A 26,034-nucleotide genomic window follows, 5' to 3' on the forward strand; every position below is an offset into this window, starting at 1 on the left:
AGACCCTCTAGCCACCTCCCAGCTCCCTGTGAGAAGGCCAGTCTAGGGACTTACAACCAGGGCACTTTAATATCAAGGGGGAGGCAAAGCTCTTCCACTTTCCCACGAGGTTGCTGCCACCAGACTGGTATTTTTTACAGGGCCCAATCCACCCTGGTTTCCCTGAGGAATCAACAACTTCCAGATAACCAAAAGATGCTTATAGCATTCACACCTTCTTCAGAGTAGGATTGACAGGTACTGGTCCCTTTGCAAGCCACTGACACCAAATAAAAGGTTAACAAAAATTTATTCTTAACAGGTATTTTCCCAACACCATAACACAAAATAATAAAAAGCTTTAACAGCTATCTAGTTACCTTGACCCTCAGACCAATTGCCACCCCAGTTGGAATAACGAGACAGACAACAAAATATGGATTAAAGGGCCACTTTATTAACCTTAAACGGCAAGGGGAAAAAACAGTGGGGACAGATTAAGCCAGGGGTCAACCAGACCACCTCCTTAACCTGGAACTGGGCGAGCCCCAGGCCCCGGGTGGGAGCCAACACAACGGCTCAAACCTGGCCAGCCAGGCACAAGATCCCGTTCACCTGCGCTCCACCATTACCCAAGCTGTACAGCCTGGGATGTGTACAATTCCAAGTGACGGGATCCCAAGGCTCCCTGGAGCCAACCTTGGGCCGTACAGCTTAACGGTCACCCCAGGGACACCATTCACCCAAATGGTGCAGTGCCACGGGAGCTCACCAATACCCCACACAACATGTTCCCAACAATAAACAGCCACAGACAGAGCCAAGCCTCAGCTTAGGCAACTGTCCCCCACCTAACCAGGAACATGTTCTAACCCTTGCCTTCACTCAGCCAACAGGCCTTGTGCCCTTTAACAAAATATGGACCCCATCCGGCCTGTGCAAATCCTTGCAACAAGCCTTTATGAATGGATGTGGCACATAAAAACCCAACCCTCCTCCAGGGCTATCCACAAGGCCCAGTTAGCCTTCTTCCGGGCCCGCTCCAAACCTGCTGGGTCCCAAGCTGCCCGCCACGGCTGGCGCGGCAGCATGTCCAACTACAGGACGAGGACACCCGGGCAACTACTACCAATCACGGTGATACCATCTCGGGCCTGAAATGAAAGGGCCTTACCCTTGAGTAAGCCCAAGTCATTTTCCCCCAAGTGAATCACCACAAATGTGGCGGGGGCCCCCAACTTTCCCCAAAAAAGAAGTGAATAAGCCCCGACCACCTCATGCCCCATTGGCCCCGTGACTCAATGACAGCCCGCTCACTCAGCCTCACTGAGAACCGACTGGTGCCCTAGGAGCATGATGTGCTGCCCAAAAGATGATACTGGGGCCACAATTGAGGATTCTCCTCTTTTCCACACCAGCCACAGCACCTAGAAAAGAAAAACCATTAGGACACATCCCAACAGTACTTAATCAAACTATATACAGGTGAAAATGGGTAATCACCCAACGAGCGTAAATGCCGTATGTAGGTCCGATAATCACCAGATCTCCACCGTCCCACCCGATGGATGGCATAGCCATAGCAGCAGCAGCTGATGCTGCCCCGAACCTAAATAAAGGACTACCGAATTTCACGCCACTCAGTGCCAACTTTTCCAAAGCCAGACTCGTGATGGACCAAAATTGAAATTTAGCAAGGGGGTGGAGTTGTTATGACAAAACAATGGACCCTCCGCCAACCCTCTCAACTCAACATAAGGTTTGAGGGCCGTCACCGGACACAACTCCTTTTCTAAGCAAGGTCCTAATGTGACTGTGCAAACCCTTTGCCTCTGATCTGTCTTGAATCAACGAACCGGCAAAGAAACCTGGCCCTCTGAGAGCTAAACAACCTGGGGTGTCCAAGCCAATGAGTCAGTGCAGGAGAGCACCACTAGGTAAAGGAGATTGTGAGCCACTCTGAGACTCTTCGGAGTGGAGGGCGGGATATAAATCCAATATCTTCTTCTAGCTCAGACACCCGCAAAACTCTGAAAAAATGCCGTCAAGGCGGCTGCCTGAAATAGCACCAATTAACACAGAGGCACAAACCAGGGCCCAGGTGGCATGTAGCCTGCGGAAGATAAATGGAAAATCGACTGCCGATGGTCCGCCAGTCACCCCACCTCCTGACATTTTGCAATACAGAAGTCTTTAGTCACCTCCGGATAGCCCTGGGCCTTGCTGAGGAAGGCCACCGCTGTAAGCTGGCCCTTGATGGATTTCACCGAAAGGCCCTCCGCACATCTGCCAACACAAAACTGCAACAGTTGCTCCACCGGAGCAGTCCAAGCCTCCACAAGCCCGGCACTTTTCCAGAAAAACAGAAATTACTAGCTGCCGCAAAATATGACCTTTTCATGCTAGATGCTATGGAGCGGTGACTTGCCTGTCTAACTTCATCCGTCCAATCTGCCACCCTTCCGCTGGGATGCACACGGAAAGAAGTCCGGAGTTAGTTGATGAAAGCGCACCGTCTGTTGGCGGGACGGGGCATCCGCCACTCCATTGCTAATGCCTGGCACGTGCTTAGCCAAAAACAAAACATTTAACTTAAGACAGCGCAGTATATGCACCCTGACTAGCCTCTTAACCGGTGGGGACCTAGAGGCAAGATTGTTGACGACATGGACAACCGCCATGTTGTCCCACTCCAAATGCACCATGTGATTGGACAGGGAGTGACCGCAATATAGTTACTACTGTGGGAAAGAACTCCAAAAAGTCAACTTACAGTATAACTCAGAGCCCCACCACTCCCTTGGCCAACGTTCGGCAAACCAATGCCCCTGAAAATACACCCAAAGCCAGTGGAATCAACAGCATCCAAAACAATTTGCACTCCGCCTCTGACTGCATAACATCTCTCCAGAAGGAAATGCCATTAAAATCCCTCCAAAAGGTCTATCACGCATTAAGATCGCTGCGCATACCCCCCGTCACATGGGTATAGTGATGTGATAAACGCAGGTCCACCATGCCGTCGCACAATTGAAGCAGCAAGGCCCACCCTGGGACCCGCCTTGCCCACAAAGTTCAGGTGGCCTGCAAGTTGCTGTAGCTTGAGGAGGGTGACCTTATGCTTAACCTTCGCCGCCGACACACACGCCCGCAGATTCTCCAACTTATCTAGCGGCAACCGGGGTTGCTGGCACACTGTATCCAGCTCAAGCCCAAAAGAGTCAAAACTATAGCTGGGCCCTCTATCCTCCCCTTGACCAAGGGAATGCCCAACTCGCCGCCAGCCGTGAAAACGCCATTAACTATCATGAACATTACCCAGAGAACACAACTCAGCCGGGATTGCATCGTTGACCGACCGCCCCCTGAGATAGGATAAATTATGGATAAGACGAAACTCAACCGCGGCCTTCTTATGGACAACCCCCAAAGATGACGCCCGCAAATGTGGCGCCGGAGGGGCCATGAAAGGACCACGGCCTCGCCCCCTCAGCGCACTACCTCCTAATCATAATCCTAACAACGCGCTCCAAACCGCGCACTGTCCGCTAATTTGCGCAAGAAAATGGGGTACGAGAACCTTGGTAAGGAATTTTAAACCTTCATGAATTCATCCCCTAAATAACCTCTCACATCTACCCGCGGATAAGCCTGTAACCACTCTCTAAGAACCCTCCCTTGAATGAGGCTGGGCCCCTTTCTGGATGCCGGCTGGGCCCATCCCCAGGCCACTTGTTGGCCCCTTACGGCTCGGATCTATTACCGGCCATAAAGGCATGGGGGCCACCCACAACAGACATTCAAGTCTGCCCCCGCAGGCCTCTCTGCCACACACACCTTGGGAGGTAAACTCCCAGCAAAGCCGCTGTGGCAGAACAGACTGCCCCGCAACAGTGCAGGTGCTAGCAGAATGACAGTCTTCTGAACCAGATGAGCAACCAAAGCCGCTGACCAATCCGTTCCCATGAGAGACCAGGATTAACAGACACTCGCATACGGAATTACTCATCGTACTGCAGCCACGCGCCCCCCTCCCCCAAAAATCGTTATATGCATGATAAATAATATTGCAATACTGAAAGAGGGGGAGGAAGCGATCCTCCCCGTCTAGGCCCTGGCAATAACACCTCCATAAATGAAGAATCCCTGTAGCCAATTCAACCATGATCTGTCCACCATTTCCCCGCTTCAACTTCTCTTTGCCCTTCTCGTCCTGCTCCCCTTTGGACTTCTTTTCCAATGCCGTGTGTAAAAGGCTGAAAACGTCTATATATTCGCCTTTTAATATCTCTCCCTAGTACTATAAGATGATCACTCCACGGCATAGCCGGCTCCCCAAAGGGTAGCGCATGAGAAGCTACTAAACTATAAGGGACCGGGGGCAGAGGAGAAATCCCCGACTCCCCCACTGTTGCGTAGCCCACACATAAGGCGAAAAGGGGGGGGCAGTTTTCCGCCAACCCCATGGCAGCATGCACCCCACCGCCAAAGGCCCGGCTACACCCGCTACCGGCCTACCCTACTCCCCCTGACACCGGGTGCCAAGAAAAGGAGGAGAACTGCTGAACTGATTCGGTGTCATAACTAAAAGCCCTAAACATAGGAACATATGAAACTGCCTTATACTGAATCAGCCCTTGGTCCATCAAAATCAATAATGTCTACCCAGACTGGCAGTGGTTCTCCGGGTCTCAGGCTGATGCTTTCCACACCCCTTTGCATGGACCCTTTTTTGGAGATGCCAGGGATATTAAGCGCAAAAGTATTTATGCATCTGGAAGTCATGGCAACCTCTGGGGACTAACCCCTATAGGGGGGATGGAGGATATTCAGAGAGGTGGCTAAATAAAACCTGCCTCAGCCCTCCCAGCCCTGTTGTTCCAAGGAGGTCACCCATCCAAATACTTGCCAGAGACAACCCTACTTAGTTACTGAGATCTGACAATATCAGGCTTTCCTGGGCTATCCAGGTCAGGGCCGACCCTCTACTTACCAAGCAGATGCTCTACCACTGAGCCATGTTGACTAAGTGGATGGGCCACCGCCCACATGGAACGGCCCTGAGTTTTATCTCAGGCCCCATGTAATTGCTAAGCTTACAGCCAAAATGACACAAGCCCCAAAATGCCCCGGGAGCACGATAAGCAAGGCGCAAATGAGGGGGGGGGCTCTGCCCAACTGTGCCTACTCCCAAGCACCCTTTCACGACCTTTAGTATAAAGGTGGTTTGCCACTCCAGCCTCAGCATAGCTACCGTGAACTTCCTTAGTGGTCTCCCATCTGAGCAACAACCAGGGTCAACCCTGATCAGCTTCTAAGACCTGGTGAAATCAGGCCTGCCTGGACCATCAGATAAAAACTCTTCGATCAAAATCTTTACCAGGACTAGCATTGGCCGCCTGGGTAAGGTGTAATATGAGCTGAGCGGGGGGGGGGGGAATAAATTAAAGGCTCTCACTGTCAGACTGGCAGCGACGTGCCAGAGTCCCCAGCCTAAGTTCCCCACATCACACGATGCCTGTTCCTTTATTACTGGAGATGCTGGGACCGAACCCAGGGCCCTCCACATGCCAAGCGGAGGCCCCACCCCCGATTCACCGCCTCCCCGGGACCTTCCAGACCAGCGGCTGCTGGTCCGGCAAACCTTTCAGAGGAGACTCTGTCATGTGCTGCTTCTCCTGCTGCGCGGCCGAAGTTGGCCCCCCGCGGGGGGGGGGGAGAAATCAGCTGGGCCGCGGCTCTACACGCCACTGCCCAGGCACGCCCGGTTCCCTGGCGTGTAAAAAACACGCCGAAAAGCCCACACGCACTCAGGGCCTACAGACCGCAAGACGATGTGCGGCTGCTCCAGCCGAGAGCGCGAGTCCAAACTGTGCCACGTGAGGCTGGGGCCGGCCTTATAAGGCTGCCTCCGCCTACCAGAAGGAAGAGTCTACTGTCTCCTCCTTCCAGGGAGGCAATGGATGGCCCCCAGCCTAAGGCGGCTGATAGGCCGCTCGGCTGGGTGGGGGCCGAATTGTAGAGAGTTAAAAAGGTGCAGAGTTCCACAGGCACTCCCTTCTGGGACAGTCTGGGCAAGAATACTCTTACTGGGCAAGAATACTCAGGGTTCCAAGAATACTCTTACTGACCCTCAGGTCGCAACAGCTCCTTGCCTAAGCAAGCAGTCAGATAGGGTGGCCAGACCGTCCCGGTCTCCCGGGACATTCCCGGATCTGGCCACCCAATCCCGGATCCCGGGCTCCCTATACCGGGACCATTAAAGGTCCCGGTTTAGGCAGCCCAGGAGCCGGTGGGCCGCGGGCGCGGGCGGGGAAGGCGGGGAGTGAGGGAGGGAGCGTCCCTGCGCCTGCGCAGGGCCCCTGCGCACGCGCAGGGACGCTCCCTCCCTCACTCCCCGCCTTCCCCGCCCGCGCGCGGGGCCGGCAGCGGTGGGGGAGGCCTCTCCGCGGCCTCCGCTGGTCGCTGGGGGCCTTCCAGAGTGTCTGGAAGGCCCCCAGCGACCAGCGGAGGCCGCGGGGAGGCCGCGGAGCACCCGGCGCTGGTCCGGGAAGGCCTTCCAGAGCCTCTGGAAGGCCTTCCCGGGCCAGCGCCGGCCAGCGAAGGCCTCCCCGCGGCCTCCGCTGGTCGCTGGGGGCCTTCCAGAGTGTCTGGAAGGCCCCCAGCGACCAGCGGAGGCCGCGGGGAGGCCGCGGAGCACCCGGCGCTGGTCCGGGAAGGCCTTCCAGAGCCTCTGGAAGGCCTTCCCGGGCCAGCGCCGGCCAGCGAAGGCCTCCCCGCGGCCTCCGCTGGTCGCTGGGGGCCTTCCAGAGTGTCTGGAAGGCCCCCAGCGACCAGCGGAGGCCGCGGGGAGGCCGCGGAGCACCCGGCGCTGGTCCGGGAAGGCCTTCCAGAGCCTCTGGAAGGCCTTCCCGGACCAGCGCCGGCCAGCGAAGGCCTCCCCGCGGCCTCCGCTGGTCGCTGGGGGCCTTCCAGAGTGTCTGGAAGGCCCCCAGCGACCAGCGGAGGCCGCGGGGAGGCCGCGGAGCACCCGGCGCTGGTCCGGGAAGGCCTTCCAGGCCTCGCCGCCGCCCCCCGCCCTCCTCCCTGGCCTCGCCGCCGCCTCCGCCGCTGGACTCGCCGCCGCCGGACCCGCCGCCGCCGCCGGACCCGCCGCCGCCGCCCGACTCGCCGCCGACCGCCACCGCAGGTAAGGGGGCCGAAAGCGGGGGGGGGGCGGCCTTCCTTTCTTCCCTCCCTCTTCCCTTCTTTCCTTTCTTCCTCCCTTCCTTCCCTCCCTTCCTTCCCTCCCTCCCTTCCCTTCCTTCCTTCCCTCCCTCCCTCCTCCCTTCCTTCCTTTCTTTCTTCCTTCCTTCCCTCCCTCCCTTCCTTCCTTCCTTCCTTCCTTCCTTCCTTCCTTCCTTCCTTCCTTCCTTCCTTCCTTCCTCCCTTCCCTTCCCTTCCCTCCTCCCTTCCCTCCTCCTCCCTTCCCTCCTCCCTTCCCTCCTCCCTCCCTTCCTCCCTCCTCCTCCCTCCCTCCTCCCTCCCTTCCTTTCTTTCTTTCTTTCTTTCTTCCTTCCCTCCCTTCCCTTCCTTCCTTCCTTCCTTCCTTCCTTCCTTCCTTCCTTCCTTCCTTCCTTCCTTCCTTCCTTCCTTCCTTCCTTCCTTCCTTCCTCCCTTCCCTTCCCTTCCCTTCCCTCCCTTCCCTTCCCTTCCCTTCCCTTCCCTCCTCCCTTCCCTCCTCCCTTCCTTCCCTCCTTATGTTCTTATGTGGCGCAGAGTGTTGGACTGGAGGGGCCACTGGCCTGATGCAACAGGGCTTCTCTTATGTGACACAGAGTGTTGGACTGGATGGGCCACTGGCCTGATCCAACAGGGCTTCTGTTATGTTCTTATGTGACGCAGAGTGTTGGACTGGATGGGCCACTGGCCTGATCCAACAGGGCTTCTGTTATGTTCTTATGTGACAATACTGACTTTGGTGGACCCAAGCACTGATTCAGTGTAAGGGAGCTTTGTGTTTGTGACTGGAGTGGACAATACTGACTTTGGTGGACCCAAGCACTGATTCAGTGTAAGGGAGCTTTGTGTTTGTGTCTTCTGGTGCAATTTTGTTCTCAGATCCTGTATTTACTTCATCAGTATATGGGATAAGGCACTTTCTCAACTGTGCTGCATAATGCAGCCTATTTATTTTGTCCTGTTGGCTCTGTTGGCTCTATCTGCGCCACCTTCATCACTTTCGGGGTGTGGATCCCCCAGTGGGGTGGGCTCCCGACTCCCTCTGCCGGCTGTTTCTGATAGCCCTGCGCCCCCTCTTTCATTTGATATGTGTCCCGTGCGGGTGCCACCCTCCTGCCGGGAGATGCCGCAAAATGAGCCCCCTTGAGGCTTATGGCGGCAGGGCTCGGGGGAAGCAAGCTAGACTGCTGTTCTTTTGAGGGGTTATAGAGTGTTTCGAGCCCCTCCCTGTGGCATCGGTCCCATCGTTGTGGGACCCAGGGGGCCGGCGCAGCGGCCCGCTGAAGCAGCCTGTCAGTCACTTCCGCATCTCGACCTGTGTTATTAGTGACAGGCTGCTTCGGCAGGCTGCTGCGCCGGCCCCCTGGGTCCCACGACGATGGGACCAATGCCACAGGGAGGGGCTCGAAACACTCTATAACCCCTCAAAAGAACAGCAGTCTAGCTTGCTTCCCCCGAGCCCTGCCGCCATAAGCCTCAAGGGGGCTCATTTTGCGGCATCTCCCGGCAGGAGGGTGGCACCCGCACGGGACACATATCAAATGAAAGAGGGGGCGCAGGGCTATCAGAAACAGCCGGCGGAGGGAGTCGGGAGCCCACCCCACTGGGGGATCCACACCCCGAAAGTGATGAAGGTGGCGCAGATAGAGCCAACAGAGCCAACAGGACAAAATAAATAGGCTGCATTATGCAGCACAGTTGAGAAAGTGCCTTATCCCATATACTGATGAAGTATATACAGGATTTGAGAACAAAATTGTTTCCGGCGGTGATATTTGGGGGATTTTTGGGGACGTCACAGGAAGTGCTGTGAAGTCACTTCCTGTTTCCGGCAGTGGCATTTGGGGGAAATGATGCCATTTGGGGGAAATGATGTCACAGGAAGTGATGTCACTTCCTGCTTCCGGCAGGTGGCGCGGGGGGAAATGATGTCACAGGAAGTGATGTCACTTCCCGTTTCCGGCAGGTGGCGCGGGGGAAATGATGTCACAGGAAGTGATGTCACTTCCTGTTTCCGGCGGTGGTATGACGTCGCCGGAAGTGACGTCGCCGGAAGTGACGTCACTTCCTGTTTCCGGCGGCGCGCGCGCTTCGCGCGCGCGCACTCCTGCCTTCCCCCCCCCCCAAGGTGTCCCTGGCTGGCCTTCAGACATTATGGCCACCCTACAGTCAGAAGACTAAGACAAGGAAGAAAATCTCCTTTTTTACTAGCCCACCAGCCTCTAATTGGCAATCAAGGCCTGATACCTTGCAGCTGGTGGTTCCACTCTGGGGCTTACAACAGAAGGTGAGAAATCCAGCAGAATTTAGTCAACTTAAAACTTAGCCCTGGCACTACACCCCCACTCCCCCCCCCATACAGTGGGGCCTTTCAGATGCCCCTGAGAGAGAGATGGGGTGAAACACTCTTCAGTCTGCCTCTGGGGAAAAAGCCCTTCTGTTGGCCATCCCCACATGCTGGCTCAATGTGTTTTCATTTCTGTATTGCCTGCCATACACAGTGGGGGAGAACCACAGAGTTAAGAGGCATAGTGGAGTAATCCGGGGGGGGGGGGGGAGAAAAGCAGCATGCAAATGATTTGTTTCTTCAGATCTGCTTATTTCCCTGAACTTTTGTTGGTATGCTGGCTTGCATGCTGTTATGTGTGTACAGGGAGTCATGTGTGCTCGGAGCCTGCTTTCCCTTGCCACACTGCCCTGTCACCACCATGCTTACCCTCACCACTGTCTGCTTCTCCACCGTGGCAGCAGTGAAGGGGCTGAGTGGGAGTGGTGGAGACCTAGGGAGCCTAAAACCCTGGCCCTGGTTGCAATTTACAGAGAGAGAGAGAAGAGGACAGTAGCGAAAGAAAATATATCTTAGGTGAAGAAGCATGTGATCTGGCAGTAGAACCGAGAGGAAGATGGGGCTTAAGAGAAAGGAACCTGAAGAAGGGTGGCAAAGGTAGAAGTGCAGTCTTTCAGAATCAGTGCCCTTGATGTTCTAGTCCTAGTGTCTTCATAAAGCTATCCTAGGAAGAAATCATTCGTGTTTATGTCTTCAGTATCCTGTATAGCTAAATAACAGCTTCATTGGAAAGACTTCAGAACAAAAGAAGAACTCCATGTTCCCTTGTTTTACAGTCTAGATTGAAGGAAAATGGCTAATAGAGTTTAATTAGAGGAGTGAACTTGTATAGAGATAGCCACCTCTTATAATTACAGTAATTAAAAAACATTAAAAAGAGGTGTATTACAAGTGACCAGTTAAATGACACTATTATCCATGTATGTTTAGCAATTCTTAAATAATGTTTATACGTTTTGTTCTTCTTATCCATTAGTCTCAGTGTTTGTCTATCCAGCAGTTAATAAATTCCAAGTTATTGGGGTATAATTAAGTGTGTTTTACTGTTAAGTATAAATAGAGGAAGTGGAATATAAGGGATCGATGATAAAGTTTTTAATATATAAAATAAAAAAGTTGGGTGCTTATTTGTGACCAGTTTGGAAATTTGGTGGGATTTTTTAAAACAAAAACCCAGCCTGCACTGTTTAATCTGAATAATAATCCTTGATGGCAGAGTATGGGACCTTAATTATAACCCCATTCTATGATTCTTAATAGATCTGCTGAAGTTATATCCAGTCATGCCATATTGCTAATTAAGAAGGAATGTTTCAGAATCCATACTAGTTCTGTGAATTATTATTCTAGCAGCATACTTTTTTACCTCTCTGTATGATATAAGGCATCAGGGGTCTGGAACTTGTGAGGTTTGTCAAATAGCAATCAGATAGACTTCTTCCATAAATGTATAGGTGAAGCTTTATTAAGTTTTTATAGTACATAACTTTTCTCATTGCAGAGGCATTGCTAGGAATGACAGTGATTGATACAAAGAGTTTTAAATAACTCTAGTTCCCCAATTCCCCCTCCCAAACCCAACATAACAGTCAAAGAGTGGTTGCTTTCTAATTTAAACAATGCAGAATATAACTGAAGGAAACTACAAGGTGTTATCTGGAAGAACACATTTCTCCTTTCCTTAGATGGTACACAGAGGTACTGTTTCCAGGTTCCAAGGCAATTCAGAAAAGAATGCTTACAAGTCACTCCCCACCCCCAACCAAGACATGTCCCCCAAGGACATAGCATCTAACATTACAGAGTTCAGGCAATGCAATACAGTCCTTCAACATAAACAAAAATAAAGCAAATGACGAAGTATGGGCATTACTAGCATCATGGCAGAATACAGAGTATGGATTCTGAAATAACTGGGGATCCTGGCAGTAGATCCTAGGTGCTACCTTGCAAACAGAAGAAACTATTGTCCTTATGGCCAGCCAATGGCACTGCAGTTTCCATCCCCACAGTTATTAAAGCAAGAAGCCAGTAGGTTCCTACATGGCTCTATAAAGCTGTCAGCTGTGGCCTATCTTCTGAGCAACAGATGGCTTTGACACAGACTGAAATGCTTGACCACCAGCTTAACCATTTCCTTAGCTTTGGGTCACCAGATCTGACAGGGACTGAAATATAGTTGCAAAATCAGATATGAGCTTCAAAGCTCTTATGACATGCAGTCCTTATGTTTATATGCTATTCATGGCATCTGTTCAAGGAGATGCTTTAGTAAAAACAGATAAGGTATAACACTTTCAAAAGAGGCATTGATTGCTCCTCTATAGAGCAACAGAGACCTTAAACTGTGACCTCAGAGCCAATTTTGTCCTCTGCTCAGTGGAAAAGAAAAAGAAAGAGCTTATGCTGAGCAAGGACATACAAAATCTGCCCCAATTAAGAATTTGTGCAAGTGACCATTAAATCCAGCCTTACCTAGTTAGTCCAAGCATGGACTCTAAAAATTATTTTTTTAGACAAATTCTTGGTTTGCCAAAATGTGTGTCCTACTTTGCTCTCTGCTCTGAAGTGGGTCAGTCTTTGGTGGAGACAAAAGCCTGGATTGCAGTGTTTAAATTCTGGCTCAAAATTCACTTTAGAACAGATCCCAACAGCCTTCTTGATTGTATGAAAAGAGACGCATATATTTCATCCTGGACAGCAGTGCTTCTGTCCAAACGCAATCAATTGGGGTTAGAGGTAGATGATTTTTCTACCTCTGATGAGTCATATATCTTCAGATGTATTAAATTGAGACTGTGGGAATCGGAGGAAACGAAATTACGGCCAACTGACCCTTATATTTGCTCTCCAGCTTCCTTAGGTCTCTATGCTTTCTGTGGCAAAATGCCCAATTAAGTTTAATGTTATTAAGTTAATATTTACTGTTTTATATTGTTAAATGTAAAAGTTTTAACCATTGTATGTTTTTATGAAATGTTGTTAACCGCCCTGAGCCTGCCGAGGTGGGGAGGGCGGGATAGAAATAAAAATTTATTATTATATAATTATCTATCAGACTTAACCACTCCAAGTCATCGCAGGGCATTTATGTTGGCTAGACTAAATGCGTTTCCCTCCAAAGTTTTACAAGGGAGATATCAGCGAGTCCCTTTAGCCGACAGACTTTGCTCCTGTGGAGCGAATACTCCTGACTCAATCCAGCATATATTGCTTGATTGTTCTTTTTACCATAACCTCCGCAAAGATTTATTTGGCAAGCTTTCTTTTCCCCCAGATTTGTCTATTCTGCCACCCTGTTGTTATTTATTGAGTGATACTGAGGGGGTGGTTAGTGAGGCTGTGGCAAAATTTCTGGCTAACATCCTTAAATTTAATTCTGACCATGTTTGAATGCATCTGTAAGCTGGGTTTCATTTTGATTTTATCTCCAATGTTTAAATTTTTATATTCTGTGTATTTTTATCTGAATCTATTATGCCATTAAAGGTTTGGTATGGTATGGAATTCTTTTTTTAAAAAAAAAAATCTATATCTGTACTGCAGGCCGTTGCCTTCAACAACACCTTGTATGCAATGGAGAACCAGACTGCAGAGATCATTCTGATGAGGCTAATTGTAAGAATGCTGAAAGATTCTGTGATGAGGATCTGCAGACAGTCCCAGGGATCAGAGAAGCAGCTCAGGGGTAAGTTACAGTTCTTTACCTCACTGTGTATCTTTGTGCTTTATTTCAATACCAGTGACAAAAATCAACTAAACACTAAACACAGTTAATACCAGGGCCATTGGGTCATTGAATCTGTGAAATTCAAGTTGTGGCAAGAGCAAGCAATTTTATCCCAAATGAGAGGTTGCCCAGAAAAGGATCTAAAGGTGCAGAGAGATATGTGGGGAAGGATTTTCAGGATAGAAGGGAATGATTTTCAGGATAGCAAGGTGATAATGTTATGGAGGAAGACTTAGCTGGCTGTAAGACAGACCAATTAAGTATGGAAAGGAAGAAGCTAAGAGATGGGGGAATGAATAGAGAGACATGGAGGGTCAATTAACGAAGGGAAGCAAAATACAGATAGGTAAAAAAAACCCTCTGCCTGCCTTGACAAGGAGATCCAACTATTAAATGGAGGGAGTTCTGATATTTCAGCAGTAGAAGGTTCTGAAGCAGATTGAAAATGTAGAGTTTGCCATACCCTTGTTATGCCTCTGGATTTACTGGGCACAAACAGGAGAAGCAGTACTTTTGGCCAAAATCTATGCTGAACACATATTGTATTGAGCACATGTTTGTTAGCCAAAATGCCCTTTTCAATTAAATTTGGGGAATTTTAGTCAATTAGGCAAGATGGCATAAATATCATAAGGTCAATAACCTATGTCTACCAGGGGCAGTTTTTCCCAGGAGTCCCTTAGTCAATTATGAGAGTTTATAACTCTCATATTTATTAGGGAAACTTCAAGCATACAGGATAAAAACACACATTTAACACAAGCAGCTCAAACTAAGAAAAACAGATATGAAAAGATAGGGACATTTGCATTAGCAGGAGATATTGTTGAGGGGTAATACTTTACCTTTCCTGAAGAGAAACAGAGGTTCAGCAGCAAAGAGGAGGAAGGGGGAAGCATGGGATAACCAGCATCACCTGCAATAATGGACACAAACTGATCAGGAATGGGGATGGCTCTTCCAGCAAGGTAGGGGGTCTGAAAAAAAGTCATACCTGAATGGCAGAAGGATCTGCCTTAAATAGCCAAATTCATAACCTGAGGCAGAAACCTATTATGGGCCTTCCTGTCAGATTAATGGTTCCCAGGATATTTAACAAAAGACACCCTGAGAGAAATTAATACATCTCTGAATAAAACATATACCAAATAAAGAAAACTGGAATGGGGAATTTAGGGTCTGATGTTTGTTATTGTGACACCTCTTGGGGAACCATAGGGGAAACAAAGGAATCAGGAAGAGAGGAGCTGAGTGGCAGGATCCGGCTGATGGTGAAAGATTGGTCCAAGATGTTCTATTGATAGAAGGGATTTCCTGAATAGGTTGCAGGAAGATTCTTTTGTCCACCTGTAAATGCTACAGCAGTTCTTTTGTCTTAGACCGGGTAGCCCACATTTGCATAACTAAGGCTTATGCAAGAACTCTGGAATGCAGGATGTAGTTTAGAAGGAGCCTCTTCATGATTGCCACAGGAAAATATGACTTCCCCTCGGTCTGCTGCTGGTCTTGTCTCCATGAAGATAGGGCTGCAGTTGCCTGTCTGCTGTGGCCAGGCAGCTGGGGAGGGGGTGGGATGAGAAGCACAGTCTGAAGTTTTTGTGACTCTGTGAGCAGTGTAGTAATCTAAGCAGGGGTGCTCTGAGCCTGGCTTGGCCCAGCACTGTAACAGTCCATGAGGACCAACTGCCCGTAACTGGCGTGGCATGAGTGCCAATCTGTGCACAGTTCATTGCAGTCCATTGTAAACGTGGGGGGTTATTGAAAATCATAGTCCTCTGGCAACATGTACTTTGCCATGAGCCCATTAGCAGGGTAGGGTGGAAAAGAAATCAACTAAATAAATAAAATAAATAAAGCTTCAGGGTCTGATCGTCCATTGATAAAGTTTGGTTTGTTCTGCTGTTGGTGGAACTTTAGGATCTGAAACCCATCATCAAAATCTGAATTGCCACTGGATAATTTAAACCTATTGTGAGGGAGTATTGGTAACGGGCAGCTAGGCAATGTAATGGAGAAATGAGATGTGTCCACTTGCAGGTGACTGGATTTAAATCAGCACTTTATACGAAGTATATAAAGACTCATATTCTCAGTAGATCCTTTAAAATTGTTGATGCTGTGTACTTTGTAAAGACTTTTCAATATAACAATGTGTAAATACTAGAAATCCAAGTCATAAAATAAACAGGTTAATGCTCTGTTTGAATAATACAGTCACTTACAAGCTGTAAAGGTGGGATTTTAAATCCAAGGCCGTTTTCCCACTCACGTTTTACTGGCGCCACGACCATCCTGACGCCGGCGAATCTGCCTGGATTTCGCATCAGAAGCTCCGGCGCTCCCAGAAGCGCCGGCTACTTCCGTCGCTAAGCCAGCGCAAACGGAAATCGCAAAGATGCAGGAAAACGTTTGCGCTGGCTTAGCGACGGAAAGCGCCGGCGCTTCTGGGAGCGCCGGCGCTTCTGTTGCGAAATCCAGGCAGATTCGCCGGCGTCAGGATGGTCGTGGCGCCAGTAAAACGTGAGTGGGAAAACGGCCCAAGAGTCGTATTCAAATAGCTTTAGCCCTGCTCAGACAAAAAACAGTTAACGTTTGAAAACAGGGGAAAATAAGGAGCTAACTATTGAACTTTCCATCTGTGCTGACTCAAACATAGCCATTTTGATTATGGGTTTTTTTGTGCAGTTTAAACCCACACCCGTGTTCCCTCTAAGTTGAGTTAGTGTGAGCTAGCTCACAGTTTTTAAATCTCCACTTCACACGTCTTTGTCTTAGCTCAAGAAAAATAGCCCCAGAGCAAACTAATTTATGCAGTAGTTCACAACTTTAATGCCAGTAGCTCACAAAGTAGAATTTTTGCTCACAAGACTCCACAACTTAGAGGGAGCATTGATCTACACCACATCATGTTGAATTTTCCTACTAAAGCTAATGCAGTGTCAACATTATATTTGCTTCTAGTTGTACATAGAAGAAGTGCCTGTGGCTCAAAAAGATGTAAAGAACAAATGAATTGGAAACACAAGCAATGAAAATGCACAGAAAGAAATGGTGTACAATGACAATGTATAAACACAAAAAGAAATAAAAGGCTATATTTGTACATCCCTGTTCTCTCCCTCTCTCCACCCTCTCTCACTCCTGCTAATAACACAGCCTTCCATTGATTCTAACACTCTATGTGAGAGCCAGTTCCTTACTCAACAAAAATAGTTCTAAGAGAACTATTGAAAATTGATCATGTAATTCTGACTCGGTAGAGGAAATCAAATCGAGGGTATGACCTGCTACATGTTTGAGGATATGACATGCCCTTAAAGTGTCAGCTTCCCTTTCACCTTTGGGATCTGCCTGTGAAACATTCAAGTACAGTTGAGAAGCTGGATGTGTTTTGTGTAATAGGTTGGCACTTACATTATTTCTTTTGCTGATCTTTATTAAAGGTACAATATGCTTACAAAAAAAAGAGTGCAGCTGGTTTATGATCCTGCCTACTATGCGGGCCGGTGTGAATTGGTCTATAATGGAGCATGGCGAAAGCTCAAATACGATGCTACATGTGAACGTTTGTACTTTGGAGAGGATGACAAATATTTCCGAAAGCCATACAATGTTAACTTCTATCAGTTTTTAGTGAGTATTTGCAGGCCATGGTTAACAGTTATGCTAAGTCAAGGGTGTCAAACATGAAGATTGGGAGCCAAATCAGAACCCCGGAGGGCTCCTATCAGCCCCTCCCCAAGCAACTGGCTGTCATCTGCTTCCTTCTCCCTCTCTCTTGCTTCCATTTGCATCACAGCTTGCTTTGTCAGGCTTGCTCAGTTGCACAGGAGCTACAGAGCAAAGTTTCTATTTTCTCCATTGGCTGAGGCTCCTTCCTTGGAGAGGAAGGGGGGAAGGGATAGCTTGCTTTGTCAGGTTCTCTCAATTGCAAAGCAGAGCTACAGAGCCAAGCCTCTCTTCCTTCTTTTGGCTGAGGCTCCTCCCCTTCCCAGCCCCCTGGGGAAAGGAGGAAAGAACCAGAGCTTCGTTTGCCCAGTTCCCAGGATTCTATGTGGGAGATACACTTTTAAGACCAATAAGTGCTAATGTTTTAAGCATGTTCCATTTCAAGTTTTTTAAATCTTTAATTGTGTTTGTCTGTGTGTTTTATAAAGTTTATATCTGTGCTATCTGGCATTACATTTTATGACACACATGGCCTGGTCCGACAAAGTCTCATTTATGTCAGATCCGGCCCTCATAACAAATGAGTTTGACACCCCTGTCTGTATTGCTGGATTCTAGCCACATATGCACCCTGGCTTCAGTGTAATTGGAAAGTTCCAATGAATGGACAGTGCAGCAGTGCCGCTAGCTGTGCTGGGTTACTTTACACAATACTTTTCAAAGGCAATTCAAACACTCTTCCCTTTCCCCCACTGGAGAAGAAGACAAAAGGGCTCCATGCTCACAGTAGCTTGTCCTGATCCTTAGTTTTGATGAAGTTTAGAGGTAGCCCAGGGCATTTTATGCAGATACAGCAGAACTCTTAAACACACTAAGGGAATGAACAGCAGATCTCCTTGAAAAAAGCCCACTTACTTTATGAAAATAATACAATATCTAATGAAGTAATTTAATTACATGATCTTTAATTGAATTTTAAAAATCCTAAACTGCTTGGTGGCCTATAATATAGATGTAAAGGCTAACACCACTTGCAAATACATCACTTACATCAAATACTTACCAAAAAAGGGAAAATATACAATATGTATAAATGGAGCCATAACTGTAAAAGGGAAAAGGTATTCCCGACTGTGCAAGCAAACTGTACAGGCCTGCAAACTCTAGCTTATTTTCAAAATGTTCTCTCAGTATTTCTGGGAAGTGCTTAGGTTTAGATTTTAGAAAGGAGGTGTTATCAGGCTGAATTAAGTTTATCTGTAAAATATTTTATTTACTTTTTGTAGATCCTACCTCTTTCACTGAGACTCAAGGCAGATTGCAAAATATTTTAAAAGACACAAACACACTTGAAAGGATAGCCAAGGGGATATTGTGGTAGGACTAGGATTACAAAATGCAAACAGATTTGAAAAAAATAGCTGAGGGAATAATGTGATAGGACAAGGATTACACAATATGAAAACAATGCAAACAATAAACTAGCTAGGACAAGATATATCTTAACAATGAAGAAAGTGGATTCCAAAGACAGAAGATAATGTAGTAAAAGCAAGCCGATAGCTACAGTAGTAGAACTAATGTATGTTCCTTTCATTTCAGGCACATGCTGATTCTGGCTTTTCCTCTGAGTACTATGCAGAAGCTTCAGACTTACTGAATGCCCTGAAAAAGGATCCCTCTGGAGATATAGGTGTTACAATTGGCATAGAACCATCTTCTCTTATGCCTCTCTCTCTCCCATTTGACCTAGGTCCCAATCTTTCATTTGACCTAGGTCTCAGTCTTTCATTGGGATCTGGGACTTTGGAAAATGCTACTCTGTATACAGCAAAGGTAACAAAAAAGACAAGATGCAGCCTTCTTATTCATGTGTTGCTGACTTGCCCAATTGTTGTTGGTTTTATTTCCCTGCCCATTTTGTTCCCTTTGAAACAATATAATCATACCTTAATTTGTTCATGTAATTGCACATGTGTGATCATTAGCAGGTCTTTTTGCTTTCCTTATTGCACTGAAGAAAACAGAAACATTATAATGGGAATGAAAATGAATTACAGAGTAAAACAACACATGCCATCTCCACCCATCCTGTTTCATGGTAAGATTAAGTATATAAATGAGTAAGTGCTTTGAGGGAGGATATAAAGCACTATTCATCAGCAACAGTTGTCTTTGGGAAACATATTCCATTGCCAAATATATCCTGCTCATTTTATGACAAAGTGGAGTGCCATGCTACAAGAAGTTTTTTATTAGTGGTTTAAAAAAATCTTGGCAATCCAGAGGTGTAAATAGAGATGGCTTATTTTTAAATGGAAAGAAATGATTGCAAGCAGGGATCTATGAATAATCTGTAGATGGTAGAGAGAAGAGAAAGGAAAGGATTTTTCCCCTTTTGCTCTCCTTTACAACATATACTCTTCCCCTTCCTTTCATTATCCTTTTGGAGGAAAAAAATATCCTGGAGTGAGGAACTGGACTTAATGAAGGCCCAGCAGATGACATATGCACACCCAGTCCAATCTATTTCTTCTGATTTTTTTTTTATGCAGAAGAGAACCAAGTTCTCTTGGGGCTTCCTTCCCATAGAGGAAGCATAACATTCTGCCAGAGCAGAACAAGTAGCTACTCTGATCTCTGTCCTTCAGACTAGAGCTCCTTTCCTATCTCTTACATGTGGACATAGAAGAGCATTTGGGGGTGGAGGAAACAGGCCCATCAAATGCTGAATTTGGAAATGATGTCAGAGCTGGTATCTGTCTTTATCCAGTTCAAAAGACATATTTTTTAAAAAAGTAAGGGGAAAACATTAGTGGGTATACTAATGCATCCTGGCATCAGTGATGATATTTTACCTTTCAGAAATTTATACAGCAGAAAAATAATGTGCATACTGCCCCAATTACCAGGTCTCTTGATACTGAATCATACGAAGAAAAGGAATTATAAAGTATATTCATCAAGGTTCATCAAAGACCTGAGTCAGATTGAGGTGACAAAAGAGGAGGTCCTACAACTGATAGACAAATTAAAAACTAATAAGTCACTGGGTCCGGATGGCATACATCCGAGAGTTCTGAAAGAACTCAAAGTTGCACTTGTGGATCTTTTGACAAAAATCTGTAATCTTTCATTGAAATCTGCCTCCATTCCTGAGGACTGGAAGGTAGCAAATGCCACCCCCATCTTTCAAAAGGGTTCCAGAGGAGATCCGGGAAATTACAGGCCAGTCAGTCTGACTTCAATACTGGGAAAGTTGATTGAAAGCATTATCAAGAACAGAATGAGTAGGCACATTGATGAACACAGGTTATTGAGGAAGACTCAGCATGGGTTCTGTAAGAGAAGATCTTGCCTCACTAATCTGTTACATTTCTTTGAGGGGGTGAACAAACATGTGGACAAAGGAGACCCGATAGATGTTGTTTACCTTGACTTCCAGAAAGCTTTTGATAAAGTTCCTCATCAAAGGCTCCTTAGAAAGCTTGAGAGTCATGGAGTAAAAGGACAGGTCCTCTTGTGGATCAAAAACTGGCTGAGTAATAGGAAGCAGAGAGTAAGTATAAATGGGCAGTCTTCGCAATGGAGGACGGTAAGCAGTGGGGTGCCGCAGGGTTTGGTACTGGGTCCCATGCTCTTTAACTTGTTCATAAATGATTTAGAGTTGGGAGTGAGCAGTGAAGTGGCCAAGTTTGCGGATGACACTAAATTGTTCAGGGTAGTGAGAACCAGAGAGGATTGTGAGGAACTCCAAAGGGACCTGTTGAGGCTGGGTGAGTGGACGTCAACGTGGCAGATGCAGTTCAATGTGGCCAAGTGCAAAGTAATGCACATTGGGGCCAAGAATCCCAGCTACAAATACAAGTTGATGGGGTGTGAACTGGCAGAGACTGACCAAGAGAAAGATCTTGGGGTTGTGGTAGATAACTCATGAAAAATGTCAAGACAGTGTGCGTTTGCAATAAAAAAGGCCAACGCCATGCTGGGAATTATTAGGAAGGGAATTGAAAACAAATCAGCCAGTATCATAATGCCCCTGTATAAATCGATGGTGCGGTCTCATTTGGAGTACTGTGTGCAGTTCTGGTCACCGCACCTCAAAAAGAATATTATAGCATTGGAGAAAGTCCAGAAAAGGGCAACTAGAATGATTAAAGGGCTGGAACACTTTCCCTATGAAGAAAGGTTGAAAAGCTTGGGACTCTTTAGCTTGGAGAAACGTCGACTGTGGGGTGACATGATAGAGGTTTACAAGATAATGCATGGGATTGAGAAAGTAGAGAAAGAGGTACTTTTCTCCCTTTCTCACAATACAAGAACTCATGGGCATTCGATGAAATAGCTGAGCAGACAGGTTAAAACGGATAAAAGGAAGTACTTCTTCACCCAAAGGGTGATTAACATGTGGAATTCACTGCCACAGGAGGTGGTGGCGGCCACAAGCATGGCCACCTTCAAGAGGGGTTTAGATAAAAATATGGAGCAGAGGTCCATCAGTGGCTATTAGCCACAATGTGTGTGTGTGTGTATATATATATATTTTTTTTTTTTGGCCACTGTGTGACACAGAATGTTGGACTGGATGGGCCATTGGCCTGATCCAACATGGCTTCTCTTATGTTCTTAAGGTTCAACTATTCAGGTAGTAACACTGTAATGTGCAGTTTAGTCAGATCTAGGGAAAAGATATACTACTATGGGGCTAATATCGGCTTTTATATTCTTCTAAAGCATGGCCTGGTTTCCTAGTCTGATCATTTATTTTCATTGCATAATTTTTTTCCTGTCAGCTTTGGCTAGGGCCAGTTCAAGATATTTTTCCAGCCAAAGTAGGTGGTGTGTTTTGAGGAGGGAGGGGAGGATGTCCATGGCCTATGCATGTTGCCTCCTTCCATGCTGCAGCCATCTGATATGAAGGTGAGAGCCAGTGGTATGACCAGTGCTACAGGAACATATCTTCCTTCTGGGTGACTAAGATGTGGATCAGGGACCACAGGCAATGCTATATCCAGCTGACACTGCTGAGGCTGCTTGATCAGCGTGTGCCGTTAACCTCCTTCCTGCTCACAGTCTGAATTCTGCTTTGTGTGTGTGTGATCTTGTGTAATTTTAGGGGAATTTAGACGTGAAAATTCTTGCCTAGACATTCTGGTTGTCGGCGGTGGTGGGGGGAGGGAAGGTTCTGTCTAATTATTCTCTAATATGAATGCAATGACATCCAAGTATTCTCTGAGGTTAGGCATATCTGTAAAATGTGATAAACATTCCATGGGGCTCAATGGGATGCAGCAAGAGGGGAAGCTGGAAAACTCTGCTCTACAACGCCCACAATTGCTGAGATACATGCCCATATGCCACATATCTGTAACATAACCTTACCTGCTCTATGTGCAGAATGTGCTTTACTTATGGCTTGGATTGTGTTATGTTTATTTGTGATGAAGTGAGGTGTGTGGATAGTAAGGTTTTGTATGAATTTGAATGGTCTTTGTCGGGGTGGCCAAACTGTGGCTTGGGAACCACATGCAGCTCTTGGCGCCCTCTCCTGAAGCTCCCAACGCTTGCCACACCCATGTTCCCCCCTGCACTTGATGAAAGTTTGTTGGTAATGCTGGGATATGACCCAACCAGTGGCCAAAATGCAGGGCCTGAGGAGTGGCCAGCTCTGCCCTCCTGCTCAGTCAGTGAGTGTGTAAAAGCAGCAGTGGGCCAGCAAGAGGGAGAAAACAGTCCCTCCATGGGTTCTGGAAAGTGGCTCTTGCTTGCTGTTGGCTGTGTGGGGCTGGAAGGGCCTGTTCTAGCCCATTCCAGATGCTCCATCTCCTTATCACTCCAGATCTTTGTCAGTGTACTAGAACCCAAGCTAGACGGGAAGGCAGGTATTTGTTTCAGAGAGTGTGTGGGCTTGCAAACTGTGTTTTGGATTCATTGTGTGTGTGTCCCATTAATGAAGCCATGCTTGAGCTGCAAATGCTACCAGAGAAATGCAGAGAGAGGTCTCTTTCCTGCCCAGCCAAGAAGGCTCCTTTAAATCTCTGCAAGAGGAAAGGGGTAGAGGGAAAGCAGGGATGGAGCAACATGGCTCTTCTGGGTGAGCATATGAAGCTGCAATGATCCATGGAAAGGGAGAGAACAGTGCCTGTGGACATTCCTGTGGTTGCTTTAGAAGCAAGGACAGTGCTCCATGGGCACTGATGTAGCATGGGGGGGCCACAGGGGCAGTTGCCCTGGGCACAAAATTCTTAGGGGCACATTTCAAAAAGAAAAAGTAATAATAATAATAATTTTAAAAATAGTGTACCCTCCCCCTCTCATAGAAAAATCTCTCAATGTTCAAACATTCTAGTTTTTCAACATAATGGGGCAAATAAACTTTGCCACCTAACTTTTTACAGTATTTTTTTCTTTCTGATTGCAGCCATATTGTCTTCATGAAATCCTTTTTGATGAATTACATACATAATGCCTATTAATAGCATGATTTCCCATTTGAAGATATTGGTACTGTAATGTTCCATAACTTGCATAAAAATCATAATTAAAATTTTTAATTTTATACCGAGTTGCAACAGATGTCTTTCTCTACCAGCCTCATCTCCATGATTTGTATGCCATAGGGTTGCCAAGTCCAATTCAAGAAATATCTGGGGACTTTGGGGGCGGAGCCAGGAGACATTCAGGGTGGAGCCAGGAACAAGGATGTGACAAGCATAATTGAACTCCAAGGGAGTTCTGGCCATCACATTTAAAGGGACAGCACACCTTTTTAAATGCCTTTCTTCCACAGGAAATAATGGAAGGATAGGGGCACCATATTTGGGGCTCATAGAATTGGATCCCCTGGTCCAATCGTTTTGAAACTTGGGGGTTATTTTGTGGAGAGGCACTAGATGCTATACTAAAAATTTGGTGCCTGCACCTATAAAAATAGCCCCCAATACCCACGGAGCCCCCAATACCCACGGATCAATTCCCCATTTTTTCTTATGGGAATCGTTCTCCATAGGGAATAATAGAGTGCCCAGTAGACATTTCCCTCCCCCCCACGCTTTCTATGCGACCAATTGTCTTCTCTAGCATCACTCCACAGAGGCAGCAAAAAAATGCCAAGTGCCTTCTCTAGCATCACTCTGCAGAGGCAGCATAATCCCTCCATTGTATCCTATTTGTCCATAGGAAACAATGGAGTCCATTCTCTCCTATGCAGCCATAGGATAGAATGGACTCCATTCTTTCCTATGGACCCATAGGATAGAATGGAGGGATCATGCTGCCTCTGCAGAGTGATGCTAGAGAAGGCACTTGGCGTTTTTTTGGCCACTGTGTGACACAGAGTGTTGGACTGGATGGGCCATTGGCCTGATTCAACATGGCTTTTCTTTTATTCTTATGTTCTAACTTTAAACCCCTTCTCTGGCATTGCACTGCAGAGACGGCATGATCCCTCCATTCTATTCTATGGGCCCACAGGAAAGAATGGGCCAATAGGTTATAATGAAGGGGGGGAAGATCCTCTCTCTGCTTTTGAACCCCGGAGGTGCAAAGGCAAGGAAAAAGCCCCTGCCTCTCAAAAAACTCCAGAGAGCATGGGGGGGGGAGATCTCTCCCTGATTTTGAACCCCAGGGGTGCAAAGGCAGGGAGAAAGCCCCTGCTTCTCAGGAAACTCCGGAGAGTATGGGGGGAAGAGAGATCTCTCCGCTTTTTCACCCCGGGGGTGTTGCGCTCCTTGTTGGTTTTCTTGTAGGTGGGGGCTTTGCTCAAGGCATCCACCAGGGTGAGGGTCTTGTGGACCACCAGTTTCTGCTGCATTTTTTCATGAAGCAGTCGAGCAAGGCATCTTCCAGGTTGGAGAAGGCGCACTTGCAGGCCAGGCAGTGGAGATCGGCGAGGAAGATGGCAACTTGTCACCCCAGGCCTTTGGTTCTGCTTGTGGAACTCAATGCATCTGGTCGTGCGAGTCAGCCGGGGTCAGAAATGGTGGGTCAGTTTTTCCATGAAGGTCTTGTATGTGGCCTCTTCCAACGTCATGGGCAAGAAGAGGCTCTCAGCCAGCTCCATGCCACAGATGCTGAGCAGGAGATGCTTCTGTTGCTCTTCATCTGTGTTCTTGTGGTAATGGATAAAGTAGTTCAGCCTCTTCTCCAAGGTCTCCCACTGCTCAGGGTGAGCAGTATTGAACTCCAGAAGGTACCTTTGTGGCCCGAGTGCAGCAACTGGGTTGGGTCCCGGCGTCAGTTGGTGGGTGGAGCTGGACGCTGGATTGCTCATTATCAGGTCCTGGTGTGGCAGTCTTTCTCAGCAATGGCGGTGCGATGCATGGAGCTGGATGCAGCTACAGTGAGACATGGTGTAGTGCCAGTGCAAGACTTGACTACTAGGATCCCATCCTCATCGCCACTATAATATAGTGGGTTCTATGCATTGATGAGGTGAAGTGATAGTGATAACACACTCTTTATTAGATACAGCATGGTAGGTGGTTGTACTACATAGACTGTGTGACTGAGCCAACTATATACAACACTGGGTTCCTGCACCAGCACGTTATTGGTTCATTCAAACCAGCCGGGGGTCTCAGACTGGTGCAGGGCAGCAGGGATTTGGATCTTGCTGCCCATTGTTCCCAATTCCCCAAGCTCAGGTTGTATGGCTCCAATGAGCCAGGCAGGAACTCCTAAAACAGTCTTCACTAGAGTCCAGCACACAGCAGATATGAATCCCAAAGCAGTGTTTGTGCCATGTAACAATCACTTACTCAATATTGCTGGTGTTCATGCAGTTGGTGTTGGGATACAGTCCGTGACTTTCTTTGGCACTGTGGAAAAGGTGTACACATTCTTCTCAAGCTCCACCCACAGGTAGGATGTTCTTAAGGAACATGTACCAATTCACTTAAAGCAATTGTGTGACACAAGATGGAGTTCAAAGCATGAAGCTGTACATGTACTTTCTGACCACACCAAGGAAATAATAGAAGCTTTGGATTTGTTGAGAGATTGACCAGAAGGAACTTCTGAAACCAAGACTGATGAAGGAAATCTGTTCGCATCATAACCTATCCTTTTCTCTCATTCCTGCATTTGT

General features: G+C 47.4%; 1 protein-coding gene across 1 annotated transcript in view; it reads left to right on the forward strand.

Annotated features, from left to right (window-relative positions):
* C8A (complement C8 alpha chain) overlaps positions 1-26,034 on the forward strand; it is a 104,089-nt gene that overhangs the window by 14,401 nt on the left and 63,654 nt on the right. Inside the window, exons 4-6 of the mRNA XM_060231887.1 lie at positions 13,094-13,235; positions 16,721-16,910; positions 18,549-18,782. Of these exons, the coding sequence (XP_060087870.1) occupies positions 13,094-13,235; positions 16,721-16,910; positions 18,549-18,782 (566 nt within the window). The remainder of the gene's footprint in view (positions 1-13,093; positions 13,236-16,720; positions 16,911-18,548; positions 18,783-26,034) is intronic.

Source organism: Heteronotia binoei, chromosome 2, assembly GCF_032191835.1.
Source record: "Heteronotia binoei isolate CCM8104 ecotype False Entrance Well chromosome 2, APGP_CSIRO_Hbin_v1, whole genome shotgun sequence".
NCBI lineage: Eukaryota > Metazoa > Chordata > Lepidosauria > Squamata > Gekkonidae > Heteronotia > Heteronotia binoei.